This window comes from Hemicordylus capensis, chromosome 17, assembly GCF_027244095.1.
Source record: "Hemicordylus capensis ecotype Gifberg chromosome 17, rHemCap1.1.pri, whole genome shotgun sequence".
Classification (NCBI taxonomy): Eukaryota; Metazoa; Chordata; class Lepidosauria; order Squamata; family Cordylidae; genus Hemicordylus; species Hemicordylus capensis.
The window spans coordinates 10,517,630-10,534,664 of NC_069673.1; the positions used below are offsets into that span (position 1 = coordinate 10,517,630).

The following is a 17,035-nucleotide window of genomic DNA, read 5'->3' on the forward strand; positions in this document are numbered from 1 at the left end:
GCCGTTCTCCTACTGGGGCTTGTCGTGGTTAGACTTGTGGAAGTGTTTCTGATTCGCTCTCCGACGCTAAGTGGGGGTAGGGCTTCGGAGTATTTGCGGATTGGCCAACGCCTCACCTGCCGAGCTTCGCTATTGGTTTAGCAGGTGATACAGCCCACGCCCATTGGCCGCCCCGCCCCATGTGTGCTATTCGATTGGCTGTGGCGGCCCGGCCCGGTATCCGGGTAAGATGGCTGCAGTCGGAGAGTGCTCGCGCCCTGTTCCCTGGAAGTCGGCTTCCCTCACTCACGTCGAGTATCCAGCAGGTAAAGCGGCCTTGTTTCGGTCTCTCGCAGGTCCCGACGCCGACTCTCCGCGGTTGGCGGGCCTTTTAAGTCGAGGTTGACTTCAGGGGTGGTCCTGGGGGGCTGGGGTGGGAGCTGCTAAATAATGAGCCATTCATGAATGGCCCCAGAGGCTTGAGGCTGCGCATGCGTGCTGGGGCGGCGGCTCGGCTGCCAGATAGTGAGCCACTAGTGGTTGCCGTGCGCATGCGTGGCACCCCTTGGTTTTTGCATTGGTAGCCAAGACGCTGCTGAGGCTTGGAGGAGTAGAGGAGGTTTTGCCCCATTGCAGTTGCTTTCTGGGTTGGCTGGCTATGGCTGACCTTTAGCATTTTTCTCTTGGCTTCTTGCTTTTCCCGTTTATTGGAGTAGGCCGTTTTAGGATGCATACCTGTGTGTTAACGAAGGGGTTCTCAAACTTGGTTGCCAGAAAGAGGTGCACCTAGGCAATTTTGGAGCCTGGACTTCAAGGCTTTTGGTGCGCGTGCGCCACCCTCTGCAAGTTAAGCATCATCCCCCTACACACCATGCACACACACCGTGACACACGCAGTATTTTTAACATGTGGGTTCCTGAGGGCACAAACAGCAACTGAACTCACAAGAATGTAAAGATATTTTAAATAAGGTGAATATTTAAATAAGGTGGATATTTAAAAGGTGTATATTTATGCAAATATGCATTAGCAGAAATATTTCAACACACAACTTAACATATTTCCATCCCACATATTTCTTTTCCCCACTCTGTTCTAAAGCAGAGGTCACGCTTGGCCACCCGGCACAGGTCTCAATCACGCTTGGCTGCCTGGTGCAGTGCATGCTAAAGAGGCTCTGGGGGGCCTCGGGGTGTGGAGGCCCTGGACTTCGGCCTGGAAGTCCAGGGGTTAGAATGCCTTTGCTGCCAGATGTTGCTGGACTGCCGCACTAATCATCCCCCTCCACAATGGTTTTATGGCTGGGGATGATGGGAGTTGTAGTCCAACAGCATCTGGAGACCCAAGTTTGACAACCCCTGCCTTAATGTAAAAAGAGGCCTGCTGGATCAGGCCAAAAGGGTCCATCTACTCCAGGATCCTTGTTCTTACAGTGCCCAGCCTCTGTGAAGCCCCACAAGTAGGCCATGAAGGCAACAGTGGTCTCCTCCTCTGTTGCCTTTTAAAATTATAATTATTTAGAATATCTGTATGCTGCTTCCCCCCCCCCCCCCGCACACACACCTGAGTTCACAAAGTAGTTTATGTAGCAAAAAGCATGAGAATGTGGGTCCTTGACTCAAAGGGGCTCATCCCAATTTAAAAGGAAACACAACAAAGACACCAGCAAAAGCTGCTGGGAGGGGGATGTTATGCTGGGATGAACAGAGTCAGTTGCTCCTCCCTTGTGAAATGCAAAAGAGCTATGGCTTGAAAACAATGTTCCCTGAAAGAGGGATTCCTAGCTATTGTTCACTACAATTCCCATAATCCCTAGCCAAGGCCATTGCAGCTAGGGATTATGGGACCTGTAGTCAGCAACGTCTGGGAATCCCTCTTACAGGGAACACTGCTTGAAAAGGTGCTTCTTGGCCTAGTTAGCAGTTTACTTTCTGGCAACACACTGCCTTGACAGCATAAGAAAAGCCCTACTGGAGCGAGCAGACCAAGAACCCATCTAGTCCATCATCTCACCTTCTACCGTGGTCCCCTGAGAAGCCTCACAAGCCGTGTATGAAGGCAGGAAACTATCCAGATATCCACCCCTCCACCCCACCCACGGTTGTACATGGAGCTTCCAACAGTCACCTCTCAAGAAGTCCTAATAATAAAGAATGGCTGTAATAATAAAGATGGCTGTATATTTAAGGAGTTCCAGAATGTGTAAGGCAGAGTTTCCCAACCAGGGTTCCCCCAGCTGTTGCTGAACTGCAACAACAGCTACAATAAATTGTAGCTGGTGATGATGAGAATTGTAGTTCAGCAAGATCTAGAGCAGGGAATCTCAATGTTGGGTTGAGATGTTATTGGACGTCAACTCCTATAATCCCCAACCAAAGACCACTGGGGATTATGGGAGCTGAAGTCCAATAAGGGACCCAGCGTTGAGAATCCCTGATCTAGAGGAACCCTGGTTGGGAAACACCGCTGTCAGGCATTGTGTCTGTCTCTGTAAGTCCAGTGTGTGCTTCTATTGAATTCAGCAGAATTCCTTCTGTGGTGGTGTGATTATTTTATATGGCAGTATCCATGGATAGACTACTTGTCATGATAAGGGCAAAAGCAGGTGTGACGCAGGAAATCTGTGGCTGGATTTTTAAAGTAGCAGCGAGGGGCTGCGGTTTTGATTGCAGCAACGGGATGGGTGCTCAGCTCCTTTCCCTGTCTCTCTACACAGGCCGTAGCTCAGGGGGAGAGCATCGGCTTTGCATACAGACTGTCCCAGGTCCAGATCCTGGTAGCATTTCTGGTTAGGGCTGGGAAAGATCCCTGCCTGAAATCGCTGCCAGTCTGGTCCCCAAAGCTACTTGAAGGTTTTAAAAGAAGAAATTAAAAACAAACAAACAACCATCTCCCCAAAAACTTAACATCAGAAGATTCAATCAGAGACCTCCCTCATCATGTCTGTTTCGACCATAACCAAATTTGGAATCTCTGCCCCAGTAACTTTACAATATGCTTGCTGAAAGCGGGTGAGACAGCAGGAGAAAGCCGAGAGGCAAGTAGTAAGGGCACTAGAGCCAGGGGTCATCCCATGAAATGGATTGCCAGGAAGTCTAGGACCAACACACGGAAGGACTTTTTCACACAACGCATCATCCACTTGTGGAATTCTCTGCCACAAGATGTGGTGACAGCCAACAACCCGGATGGCTTGAAGAGGGGTTTGAATAACTTCATGGAGGAGAGGTCTATCAATGGCTACTAGTTGGAGGGCTACAGGCCACCTCCAGCCTCAAAGGCAGGATGCCTCTGAGTACCAGTTGCAGGGGAGTAACAGCAGGAGGGGGAGGGCATGCCCTCAACTCCTGCCTGTGGCTTCCAGCGGCATCGGGTGGGCTACTGTGTGAAACCGGATGCTGGACTAGATGAGCCTTGGGCCTGATCCAGCAGGGCTGTTCTTATGGATGGGTGTGAACAGATTTAAACTGCATGTGTTAGCAGGCCAGAAGACCTTTTGGTGGCGGAGAGGAGGAGTGTTAGAAGCGAGTCGTTCCTTTGCAGCAGGATCTCACCATCTTGCTAGCTAGCATGTTGAGAGTTTTGGGATCCGGAATGGCTTTGCCATTCCGGATGTCGGTTGTTTCCAGGGCTGGACCCTTCTTTCTGTCTTCCAAGCCAGAGTCACAATAGCAGAAAGTGTCTCTGAGTGGGAACAGACTGCATTTCCCCAGTGAAGTTCAGAAAGCGACCGCTCGCATCTGGGATTAGGTTGACGGGCTTTCCCGATCAGGGCGTTGTGTTTCCAGGCAGATATGCTCACTGGCATTATCTTTCTGGCAACTGAGCACTGTGGGAGTAAGACGCACTGTGGAAATGGGAAAAAAAATCACATATATTATTTATCTCTTGCTGATATTTAGTTCCCTCGTCTCGCATTTCTTGCGTCGTGCTGGGGTTTCTGTATGAGTGCAAGCAAGTTGTAGTGGAATTTTTCTCCACTTGCAAGTAGTGTGTGTGTGTCTCTGAGTAACCTCAGTCATTTCTCATAATATTGTCATGGGGTGGGTGTAGAGAGACAGAGCTTCTGAGCGAGAAGATCTGAAGCAGGCATGAACCCCACTCTTTACTTTTCTTTCCACATTCACTAGCAGAAACCTTGGATCCACCTTTAAAAAAACAACACCCCAAGCTTTCTAGGCTGTAAATCAGGACAAGAGATGGAAGTTTGCAGAGTCTACATTTTTATCTGTGCTTTAATGTGGCATTGCCACTTTCTGTTAGCTGCCTTGCGAGGCCTTTGCGCCGGAAAGGCAGGATTCAAGTCCCTTCAAAAGTCTGTAAACTTGCACTGTATGTGCTTTGAAAAACAGGCCAGGGTATGGGAGCGGTCCTAGGTGGAGGTAAATGCTGAAAGGCATCATCTCAGACCGTGCGGGAGGAGGCCATGGTCAACCCCTCCTGTATTCTACCAAAGACAAACACAGGGCTCTGGGGTCGCCAGGAGTCGACACACCGACTCGACCGCACAACTTTTACAGTGGGAAGGAGAGTTGGTCTTGTGGCAAGGAGCATGAATCGTCCCCTTTGCTAAGCAGAGTCCGCCGTGCTTTGCATTTAGATGGATAACTACCGATGAGCGCTGTAAGACACTCCCCTTAGGGGATGGGGCTGCAGCATAGCATAAGAGCACCTGCACTGCATGCATAAGGTCCCAGGTTCAATCTCTGGCTCGATCTCCAGGTTTTTTGGCCATTTCCCCCGTGATTTTCAGGCCTCCAGGAACCTAACACCTGAGATCCCATGGACCGAATAACTCAGTATTCACGATTTCCTTATCGACGGTAATTGGGAAGAGCGGAAGCCCTGTGAAGACTGAGGTTCACCTATATCGGAACCTCTGTTTCTTACAATGCAGAAACCGTTGCAGTAGGGCTGTTGGCAGGGGGCGTGCATGGATGGATGGGGAGCAGACAAAGTCCCTTTGAGGCACACTTCTGGCCATTAGGTGCTCTCTGGCTTCTTGGATGTTGCCAGGCAATCTTGCCTCCATAGGCCTGAGGGAATCGCAAAGTGTTTACCACTTTCTAAAAGTGGAAGTTAACATTTGCAGGCTGCTGGATTCTGCATGCAACTATAGTTCTATCCCCGTCTCCCCCCACACCCATCCCTAGTTATACCCTAGTGCCAAGCACAACTCTTGTACATCTCTTTCCCCTTGGCCATGGTGTTCAGTAGGCATCTAGGGGGCCCCTAGCAAGATAGGATGGGCAGAGGTATTGGGAGGTCTCAGGAGAGCTTTGGGTTGGTTTTTGGGGAGTGGGTAGATTGGTCATAGGAACATAGGAAGATGCCATATATTGAGTCAGACCTTGCTCCATCTAGCTCAGTGTTGTCTACGCAGACTAGCAGTGGCTTCTCCAGGGTTGTAGGCAAGATAGGGGAATATTGTAAGATATTCCCCTCAGGGGATGGAGCCGCTCTGGGAAGAGCAGAAGGTCCCAAGTTCCCTCCCTGGCAGCATCTCCAAGATCGGGCTGAGAGAGAGACTCCTGCCTGTAGCCTTGGAGAAGCCACTGCCAGTCTGTATAGACAATACTGAGCGAGATGGACCAAGGGTCTGACTCTGTATATGGCAGCTTCCTATATTCCTATGTTCCCATGAAACCATCTGTACTGGCTTCTGGGTGCAGAAGCCCAGCAGCAGCGAGGGAAGGCATGCAGGTGTGTTTGCACTGAGCATCTCTTCTGTTGATGCTGCTGCATAGAGGAGGAGAACCTCTGCTCCCACACATGTCTGGTTTGAAAAGCAAAAGTGCCTTCACCACTCCGGGCACCACCTACTCCTGGTTCTTGGGTTTGGGCAGGCGGAAGGTGGATTGGGATCGAGTGGTGGATGTGGCTAGTTCGTGTGGTGGGCGGGGTTTTGGACTTCAACTCCCATAACCCCCAACCAAAGGGCACTGGGGCTGGGGATTAGGGGAGTTGAAGTCCACTAACATCTGGGGACCCGACGTTGAGAATCCCTGGTCTACACTGACTGGCAGTGGCTCTCCGAGGTTCCAGGCCAGGGGTCTTTCCCAGGCCGACCTGGAGATGCTGCCAGGGATTGAACTGGGAGCCTTCTGCGTGTGAAGCATCTGCTCTGCCACTGAGCCTTCCTCCCCGCAGCCCTATTCAGCCAGCCAGTCTTGTTACGTCTGGGTTGCAAAGGATGCTGAAGGGAGAGCAACTGGCCCTCCCAAGCGTGCTGCTGAGAGAAGCTCTGAATTCGACAGGCTTCTATCAAGAACCAGCCCCTCTGCTGCAAAGATCCTGAAGTTTTAAGAAAGGTCAGAGAGGTCCGCTGCCCGTGAGCTTTCAACCAGCAGTTTTGCCAAATGCTGCCACCCAGCAGGAAATGGCAGTGGTTGGTATGTCTGTATGAGGAGGATGTGGTTTCGGTCCCATTCATGCACAGGTTGCCGTTTCCCATTTGGGCTGCATTGCTGTGGTAAACCTCAGGTTTTCTTCGGTACTCGGAGGATGCTTGGCACGCTCTCTGCTGTCTTAAAAAACAATCACCACCCCCTCTCCATTCACAAAGGAAATGGTGATGAATTGTATTTTTATCCTGCCCTTTCTTCACGGAGCTCAAGGTAGGGCACATTTTCCACATCCGCTTCTCCTCACAGCAGCCCTGCAAGGTAGGAGAAGCAGCGGATACTTCTTCTCTGCTTCTGTGGGTCAGTGCCTCTTGTGTGTCTGGATGGTGTTGGGCACTGAAAGGACTCGACAAGGGCCATGAGTCTGTCACATGATGGCGGGTGGGCTTCTATAGAATTGTGGTCCTCGTGCCAGTGCTAAATATAGGAAGCTGCCATATACTGAGTCAGACCCTTGATCTACACAGACTGGCAGTGGCTTCTCCAAGGTTGCAAGCAGGAGTCTCTCTTGGCCCTGTTGGGAGATGGTGCCCGGGAAGGAACTTGGAACTTCCGACGGTTTTCCCAGAGTGGGCCCATCTCCTAAGGGGAATATCTTACAGGGCTCACACATGTAGTCTCCCATCCATATGCAACCAGAGCGGGCCCTGTTCAGCAAAGGGGACGTCAGGCTTGCTACCACAAGACCAGCTCTAGGGATGTACACAGACTGTTCGGCGTTCTGTTCCAAGGACGGGGCAGGGTGCACTTTCACTACCATCCCTCCCGCCACCACGTTTTCCTCGCCGGTGCTCCATTGAAAACCTTAAAAGTGGTGCACACACTACTTCCGGTCACTGCCGCCCCACTGGTCCAGTCCTCCCCTGTCCTTAAAGGTGTCCCTCCACCCACCTTCATAAGAACAGCCCTGCTGGATCAGGCTCAAGGAGGCCCATCTAGTCCAGCATCCCGGCCCACCAGATGCTGCTGGAAGCCACAGGCAGGAGTTGAGGGCATGGCCTCTCTCCTGCTGTTGCTCCCCACTTCGAACCAGCCCCTGCCGGTTCTGTGCACATCCCTAACCAGCTCTTCTTCCTATCTCTTTGACCAGCTTTTCCTCCCCATCTCTTTGGGGACAGGGCACCAGCTTATTTCTTCTTTATGTAAACTGTTTTGAGAACTTTTCTTTTGTTCAAAAGTGGTATATAGATGTCGTAATTGTGTGATGCCTTCCCAGCAGGGCATCTTGGGCCCAGTGTGATCTCTTTGTCTCCCACCCCAGGCGACTTCCCTGGCCATCTCCTCGCCTACGTGAGCCTGAGCCCCATTTTCATCATCGTCAGCTTCGTCACGCTGATAGTCTTCAAGAGAGAGCTTCACACGGTAAGTCTTCTCAACCTGGCCTGTGGCCTACTGGCTGGGATTACCAGGCTGGTTCTGGCAATCATTTATAGGGTAGGAAACACCTCCTAGGAATGTGCACGGATTTTGGCTGGATCAGATTAAAATAGATTCTAAACTGCTTGAAATGAATGAGGGTTGGCCTAATCATTCATTTTATGCAGTTTTGAATCGATTCGGATTTGATTCGAATTGGAATCGATTCAGCCGAAATCCCCACTTTCACTCAGTTGTGCGTGCTCCCGATTTCTGATTGTGGGTGAGCATAAAGCAGGGTTGGAGGCGGGCAACTTGCTTGTCTGTCAAGCCCCAGCTGGGTAGGCTGAGCACGCCCTACCCAGTTTCCGTCCCCAGCTTCGAAACGAGGCGAGAAGAGAAACCTTCCTATCCAGCTTGGGCTGGACAGACAAGTAAGCTCCCTGTCTCCGCCCTTGCTTTTATTCTCTATAAGAATCAGAAATCAGGAGCCACACAGCTCCTGAACTAGGCATCTCCTACCCCAATAACGATCATCAGAACCAGCCTGCCATCTCTCACCCATCTTGGATCACACGTCTCCTTGTCCCTGCCATGGCTTTCCCCCTTCCCACCCCCTTGTCTACAATACAGTGCCAGATCCACAGAGTGAGTAATCGGTAGAATTCTTCAGCAGTAGCCGTGTTGTTCCGCTGTAGAGAAAGCAGCTGAGGATCTTGTGGCACCATAAGGGCTGGTACATCTCTTTGTGGCAAAAGCTCTCATGGATTAGCTTCATCCGATGCATGGGCCAGAGAGAAGAATCAAGCATGTTTTGTTTATAAATTGAGGCCAAAAGATCAAGCAGTGCATGAGATGGCAGGTGGTGTCGCAGGACTAGGGAGAGTCCAGGTGAATATCTGGAGGCCATAAGCATGGATGTGATGAACCCCCAGCTCGTTGCCACTGCTGTGTAGGCATGGCATGATCAATGCCCAATAACAGAAGCACCAAACAGAGAGCAGTAGGTATGTCACAAGTATAGGGCTGCAGAAATCCACTAGTCTACTAGTCTGTGACAAGTGAAAAATGATGCCTAACAAGTGAAAAGAGTCCCGATGAGTATTGTACTAACATAGCTTGATGAGTAAAATGGTTTGCCTGGCTGATAAACTGAGCACACATTTCTTCACCCCTGTCACAGTACTAGGGAGAGTTCAAGTGAATACTAGAACTAACCAGCATGATTATGGCTTATTTGAATTCAAATCCCCATTTGGCCATGAAACTCACTGGGTGACTCTGGGCTAGTCGCTTCTCTCTCTCGTCGTCTACCCTACCAGGATGTTGTGAGGCTAGGCATAACATGTACTCTGCTCTGGGCTCCTTGGAGGAAGAGCAGGGTATAAACATAAATTAAAAATATCCCAATTAGTGGCCACTGGTGATGAACAGGCAGAGTAAGACCAGTGGCATAACATGGCAATAGAGGACCGAAACCAGTTTGAAGTCAGTTGTATCTACACATACCTTTCTCGGCCTCAAACGTTCTCATGCTCCTCTCTCCCTCTGCAGATCTCGTTCTTGGGGGGGCTGCTTGTCAATGAAGGTGTGAATTGGCTAATAAAGAATATTATCCAGGAGCCTCGGCCTTATGCAGGTAGTCTTGCCGATTTTGGGGTGGGGGTGGGGTCGTGTCCAGTTTCAGTTGAGTTTTGTCATCGGTTTCAGATGACGTGTTCCTTGTAGCAGGGGTTCCCAGATGCTGTCGACTACAACTCCCATAATCCCCAGCTGCAGTAGCCAAAGGCCATTATGGGAGTTGCCGTTAACATAATAATAAGCTCCCTACTGAAATAAGAGCCTCCCCTTCTCTGACAGCTTTTAAAAAGAGCTGTCAAGACACATTTATTCATCCAGGCTTTTAATTAGATTCATAGAATTTGTTATGGTTCTAAATTGTTTAGTGTGTTTAATTTTTGTTTCAGTCTGTGTTGTTTTATTGTATATTGCCCAGAGACATGCATTTTGGGTGGTATATAAACATGCTCTACCCATTTCCTTGCAGAAGGCTCCGGGTTCAATCCTGGGCAGCATCTTCAGGCAGTGCCTGAAATCTTGGAGAAGCTGCTGCCAGTCAGTGTAGAAAATACTGAACACAATAAGGCAGCTTCCTATGTTCCTAATGCTTGCCATCCCTGTATTTTCTGTAGTCCCCTAACGGGCCTCTTTCCCTCTTCCTCTCCCCAGAAATCCATACGTCGGAGCACACCAAGTACGCAATGCCTTCTGGCCACTCCCAGTTCATGTGGTTTTTCTCTGTCTACTCCTTCCTCTTCCTCTATTTAAGGTGAATGGCTTCTCCTACTCTCTTGCCTGTTGTCATGTTCCAGAGTTGCTGTTAAAGATCATTAGCGGTGACCCACAACACAGTCTTGCAGCGTTTCCCCAGCCCCTTACCAGAGTGTTTCTTTTCAGGCCTCAGGCCTCCTGGAAGAAGAGCTTGTGGCATTGTTTGGGCTCATGTGGGGGGCGGGTGGTCAGGACAAACTAAAGGAAAATGTATGCTTTTTCCCCTCTCACCTTCCTCTGCGGTGCTCCATTAGCTCCCATCCTGGCTGTATTGTTGCTAAACAGCAGGAGTTTTCAGCCGGGGTACTTGAACCCCTGGGGGTACTTTGAAACCTTGTTGGGTCTGCAGAGTCCTCCTGAACTCACTTGCATGTTACACAACAGGCTCCCTCTCCAGGTGGGGAAGGGGGAGAGTGTCAGGCAGCACCCTTGCCACCTCCTCTCCATGTAACTGGCTGGCTACATGCTCAGCTCACCCTTCTCTCAGCCTGAGTGAGAGAGATGCTGGCTGACGCTCAGTGTCAGCATCGCCCTTGCTGCCAAGGCTTCAGTAAGGTTGAGGAAGGAGTGGGTTAAACCTGAGCATCTAGCCAGCCAATCAGGTGGAGGGAGGAGAGAGTGATGCTGCCTGACACTCCTCCACTCCTGGAAGGGGAGGAGGGAGAGTGCGGTCACGTTAAGGGCATGCCATGGAGTCCTGGCCATGAAGCTCCAGAGGATGGGAAGAAGGAAGTCAGAGCATAGCGTTAAAGGTTTTGTTTGTTTTGAGGTTTTTAATGTAATTCCAGGGCAGAGTCATATAGTCTGTTTAACCCCCTGCTAAACAGAAGAGACCCTCCACTTTAAATGGCAGCTCTTTGCTCAATTAGCAGGGAAGGCCACGATTCCTGTCTGCCTATAGGGGGTACCTGAGCCAAACCTTTTGAGATAGAAGGCATGCACTTGTTTTTTTAAAAAAAGAAGAGGTTGAAAAATACCTGCTATATCAGTATGGCTGGCTCATGATTTTGATATCGTTCTTTTTCCCAGAATGCACCAAACAAACAATGCCAGGTTCCTGGACTTACTGTGGAGACATGTGCTATCCCTCGGCCTCTTAACAGTGGCCTTTCTAGTCTCATACAGTAGGTAAGTATTCCCCAGGTTGCTGGATACTTTTGTGCCCCTGGCTGCTTCTCTCTTTTGCGGACGCATGGTGACGGGGGTGCAGCCTGTCCCCTGGCATGCTCTCTCACTCACCCTTCTCCTGTCTTGGCAACCCAGGGTCTATCTGCTGTACCACACCTGGAGCCAAGTCGTCTACGGAGGGGTTGTGGGGAGCATCATGGCTGTCGTCTGGTTCATCTTCACGCAGGAGATCTTAACGCCGCTCTTTCCGAGGATAGCTGCGTGGTGAGTCACCCTCCCACCCCTCTCCCTTTTTCTGGGGTGGGGCCAAGATCTAAGCCAGGGCTGCACAATTTCAGCCTTCCTGCAGATGTTGGATTCCAGTTCTCCTCATCCCTGACTATTGGCCACTGTGGCTGGTGATGATGGGAGTTGTAGTCCAACAACCTCTGGAGGACCGAAGTTGTGCTGCCCTGCTCTAAACCTTGATTTGCCTGTTGTAAGTCGGGAAGCACCTGGATTCTAAATGATGGTGGCACAAACTGTGGTCTGATACAGTATCTAAATTGAAATAAACTCAATTTAGATGCTGCATCAGGCCACAGTTTGTACCACCATCATTTAGAATCCAGATCAAGGTTTGAGATTCCCGACTTACATCAGGTCGCCACAATTGGGAAATGGCTTATATGCCTCATAGTAAAGAGATCTTTCGGAGTTCATTTTAGGATGTGTGGCAGAAACTGGTAACTAGTCCAGCTTTCCACCAGCTTTGAGTGTCATGAATTTGAATTTTGAATTCAGTCAGTCATGTTTATTTACGGTCATAGACCAAAATTTAAGGTATACATAATAATACACATATGATATAGTAGTAATATATACAGAGATCTAATATTATCTCATCCTAATCAGCAGTTTCCAGTTTACATAATCTGGTTTACCATCTGTTGTCTAGCATTCTTAGCTGCCTCACAAAACTTAGCAACTTTAATTGTTACTTCCTCTTTCTGATCTGAGAGCAGACAGTTGACGTAGAATACATCTGTATGTCCTGGAAAGTCAGCCAGTAATGAGGAAATATAACGAGTGTCACAAATATTTTTTGGATTTTTTTAAAAAGCAAATTGGAGTACATTGTACTCTTACTGTCTTGTTTTATTAGCTCATTGACATGTCAAGTTTAGGTTTCTCATGTTAACAGAAATGTATAGGTAAGAGGAATAAAAATGGATAGACAGGCTATAATGAATCCTATGTATTCACGAACTCTATTCACGAAAACGAACTCTGCCTGAGAGAGTGCAGCCTTCTGCATGATCCCCACCACACACTAAGGTCATCAAGAGAGGTCCATCTCTGGATGCCAGTGGCGACTCGGGGCCTTCTCTTTAGTCGCTCCTGGGCTGTGGAATGCGCTCCTTACAGACGTTCATGGTTTAACATCTTTACTAACCTTTAAAAGAGCCCTTAAGACACAAAATTTTAGCCAGGCTTTTAGTAATCCTTGAATGTTTGAAATTGTTTGAACACTTTGTCTTATTTTGTTCGTGTTGTGTTTGTTTTTGTGAACCGCCGAGAACCTTTGGAGTCAGGCGGCATATAAAATAAATAAATAAATATCTCTGTCCCCTTTCCCTGCCCAATTTTGTTACTTTGCAGGCCGTTGTCAGAGTTCTTCTTAATCCGAGACACCAGCCTCATCCCAAATATCCTATGGTTCGAATACACAGTCACCAGAGCAGAAGCAAGGTGAGGATCTGACCGAGAGATCATGCACAAACACGATGCCCACGATGTCAACACCTTTTCTATTGCTGGGGTTTCTCACCTTTTACAAACTGTTTCCCTCCTTTCACAAACATTCCACTCAGGTGACAGTAATGAGACAGGCTACTCCAGTCACTGGCTTGCATCCAGATTAAGTTACTCATTAACTGAAATGAATAGGCCCATACATTTGGGTGAGACGGGCGTATGAGTAACAACCTGGATGTAAGCCAATGACTGAAGTAGCTCATCATATAACTCATGTGTGTGTATGAATGAATGAAAATACAAGTGTTGCAGTTGGAGATAGGCTACTCCCAGTCATTGACTCATACCCACACAAAGTTACTCATAAACTGTATTATTGAAATTAATAGGACAAGTTTGTTTGTCCTATTAATTTCAGTGGGGAGTACTCTGTGTTGATTTTTGCAAGCCTGTCATTCAGGCGGGGGGTGGTGGTGGTGGTAAGCTGAGCTCCAGCACACAGCCAGCCAATCAGGAGCGGGGGGCGGGGGTCCTTCACCCTCCCCTTCTGCTGCGGACACATAGCTGAGGATGCATCTATTTCAAGGCAGCAATCCTCAGATGGGGAACCAAAAAATGCGGCTGCAGTGTGGAGAGGCGGGCAGGCTTGGAGTAGCCCCGGGGAGCCCTCCAAATACCCCTGGGGTACTAGCACCCCCTACTGGGAACTTCTGCTGTAGCACATCAAGAGTCAGTGTGATGTAGTGGTTAGAGTGTTGGATTAGGACTGGGGAGACCTACAAGACTCACTGGGTGACTTTGGCCCAGTCACGTGCAGTATTCCCTCTAACAGGGATTCCCAGCTGTTGCTGACTACAACTCCCAGAATCTCCAGCTGCAGTGGCTTGTGCTTTGAGGATTATGGGAGTTGTAGTCAACATCCAGGAATCCCTGTTTAAAGGGAACACTGGTTTCGGGTCTCTTGTCTTAACCTACCTCACAGGGATGTTGTGAAGATCAACATAAGCATGTACACCACTCTGGGCTCCTTGGAGGAAGAGCGGGATATAAATGTAGAAATAAAATAATGCCTAAGGGGTGCAGCAGAATTCTGTAGCATCTCTGATCAACTTGGGCTGCAGGGTCCAAGTGTGAGAAATAATTTTGCCTGATTAAAAAGGTGCCCCACTTCAGCGGATTGTAACTCTCTCTCTCTCTCTCTCTCTCTCTCTCTCTCTCTCTCTCTCTCTCTCTCTCTCTCTCTGTACATAAATAACATTTTAAAAAACTGGAGCTGGGAAGCACCATCTTGAAGAAGAGGTATTCTCTGCGTGAGAGAAGGGAGAATACCTCTCACCAAATGTTGCTTCCTGCAATACAGTCAGTGCTCTGACTTCCCCCCCCCTTCTAGAACCATTGATTCTTACATGCAGATTTAATCTGCATGTGAGAAACTTTCCAGAGTGGTGATTCTTTTTATAGTAAGCAGGGGGGGAGCAACTGGCCCTATCCAAACCCAGCATAGCATTCCTCCAGCGGTTGTTGCTGGGGTCTCCCTTGTCTTTCCTCTTAGATTGTGGGTCTTTTGGGGACAGGGAGCCATCTGACTATTTTCTTTGTACACCACTTTAAGAACATGGGTTGAAAAGCAGCACATAAACAGCCTTCCTGGACCAGGCCCAAGGCCTATCAAGTCCAGCATGCTGGTCTTGTGGTAGCAAGCATGACTAAGCAGGGGCAATCCTGGTTTGCATTTGGTTGGGGACTACATGTGAGCACTGTAAGTTATTCCTCTTGGGATGGGGCTGCTCTGGGAAGAACACCTAGGTTCCAAGTTCCCTCCCTGGCAGCATCTTCAAGATAAGGCTGAGAGAGATTCCTGCCTGCAACCTTGGAGAAGCTGCTGCCAGTCGGTGTAGACAATACTGAGTTAGATGGACCAATCGTCTGACTCAGTATATGGCAGCTGCCTAATCCTATAAAAAAACTAAATAAAGATTAAGCCCCACTGAACCTGGGATGACTTATTTCCGAGCTAATATGCATAGGATAGCGTTGCACAACAGCATTCTTTGTAACCTACCTTAATCTTCAAGCATGGGGCATGGAAGAAGACTTTTAATTCAAATTTTAATAATTTTAATATTTTTTTAAAAAATAGTTTTGTTTTTGTCTTGAGTATTTTAATCTGTTGATTTTTTAAAGTACTCAATTTTGTATACCGCCTAGCGATGTACATATCGGGCAGTATAAAAATATGATAAATAAATAAAAGACCGAGGTTTCTCTCTACGGCAAGCTGATATTTTCCTTGCTGCCCTAGGAACCGACAGCGTAAGCTTGGTACGAAGCTCCAGTGAACTTGGGAAGCTCAATAACTGGACTGCACGGTTCTATAACACGGAGAAGGGCCAGAATCGAGACCTGTACAGAGCTGAGAGCGACGGGAGGAGCCTTTTACGAGACGGACCAAAGGGACCAGGCAGGGACCACAAACCGGACAACCAGAGGCCTTTGCCAGATTGCTGGAGATTCCCTGCTGCATGTTGAGGAACGTTTGGGAGCAGAACCCATTTATACCACAGATGCTCGGTGTCGGGCAGAGATCTTACCCTCACTGGGGCAGGATCTACTAAGGGCGTGTCTCTTGCACGAGCCCCATTAAAGTGGCGTTGCAGGAGAGAGTCCGACTATGCTCTCGGCTGGCCAGCCCCATTCAAGGCTGCTTGCATCTGACATACTCTGGTAGGTTATGCCTGGGAATTTTGAAGTCAATTGCGGGGAAAGGGGTTTGCAGGATATACCTAGTGTCTTGTTGGCTGGGGAGGGGACAAACATATATAGCTCTGTGACCTTTTTAAAAATTCCTTTTGCAGCATGCAATATACACACTATTTATTACAAATATTTTTAAAAATAGAACGATGGCTTGCAAAAGAAAGAAAGAAGTGGGGGCGGAGAATGGGAAGTTGCCCATTTAGTCATGAGTTTTGGAAAGCGACCAGTTCGCCTCCACCCAGGCAGGCAGCAGAGGGTGAAGCTGGCATTGCCGAGGGGTCCACAGAGGCCTTTTTCTCCATTTCCCCCTCCCCGGTTTCACTTGCAATGACTGTTGGGGGCGTCCCGGCCGGCCCCAGCTGCACTTCGTGGGGAAAAGACTCTGGGTCTTGCTTTTAACACTAGTGATGTTTCAGCACACGGTGGGACACAGAGAGGCAAGGGCGCCCCCGTGTAGGGGTGTCGACAAGGGTGGAAAAACTACACTATGCTGACTTTTTTCCTTATTTAGATAACTCAGACTGTTTACTAGAGACCTCCTTTTTATTATCATCATCATCGAGTGCCAATTAGTTGGTCCACTGTTCACAAATGAACCCCCCCCTCCACACACACACCCCTCTTATACTTCCTTTCTCAGCCCCTATTGCAAACTTTGTTGCTGGTTGTTTCAAATGCACACAAAAAAAAGAGAGAAAAACCCACCACCACCTCAAAAAGGAGGCACTATTAAGGCATCACTGTGTTCTTAATGGTTTAGATTTAGCCCCAAGCAACCCCCAAACTTTTAAATACTCAATAAAAGTGTTTTTATGGTCACTCTGCCTGTGTTCATCTTTTGTTTGCAAAGTTTTTTTGCTTGTGAAATAAGTCAGAGAGACACCTCTTTGACACACCTTTGAGAAGTGGGGCCTCAGTGTGCATTTAATGGCAGTGAGAATTCCAAAATAGACCCTGATCTTTATCTAGGTTCCACTGAACTGGCTGGATGGGGAAGGGCCCATAGCTACTTAAATGTGGGGTCCCCAGCAATGTCTCCTCTAACAGGGACTCCCAGATGTTGTTGACTACAACTCCCATAATCCCCAAACAAATGCCATTGTAGCTGGGGATTCTGGGAGTTGTAGTCAACAACATCTGGGAGTCCCTGTTAGAGGGAACACTGGTCCCCAGCTGTTGCTGGACTACTACTTCAGTCATGCCTAGTCACAACGGCCAACATCTGGTCTTGTAGCAGGCATCAATCGTCCCTTTTGCTAAGCCGGGTCTGTGTGAACACTGTTAAGATTTTCACCTGAGGGGATGGGGCCACTCTGGGAAGAGTGCCCGCGTGCAGAAGCTC

At 48.7% G+C, this 17,035-nt stretch overlaps 1 protein-coding gene across 1 annotated transcript; it reads left to right on the top strand.

Annotated features, from left to right (window-relative positions):
• The first annotated feature begins 151 nt into the window (after nt 1–151).
• DOLPP1 (dolichyldiphosphatase 1) lies at nt 152–16,512 on the top strand. The gene is made up of 8 exons (XM_053282673.1): nt 152–305; nt 7,646–7,746; nt 9,295–9,379; nt 9,970–10,069; nt 11,101–11,199; nt 11,335–11,463; nt 12,841–12,930; nt 15,239–16,512. The coding sequence occupies exons 1-8, from the start codon at nt 230–232 to the stop codon at nt 15,273–15,275; spliced, it is 717 nt and encodes a 238-aa protein (XP_053138648.1). The 5' UTR covers nt 152–229; the 3' UTR covers nt 15,276–16,512.
• The last annotated feature ends 523 nt before the right edge of the window (nt 16,513–17,035 follow it).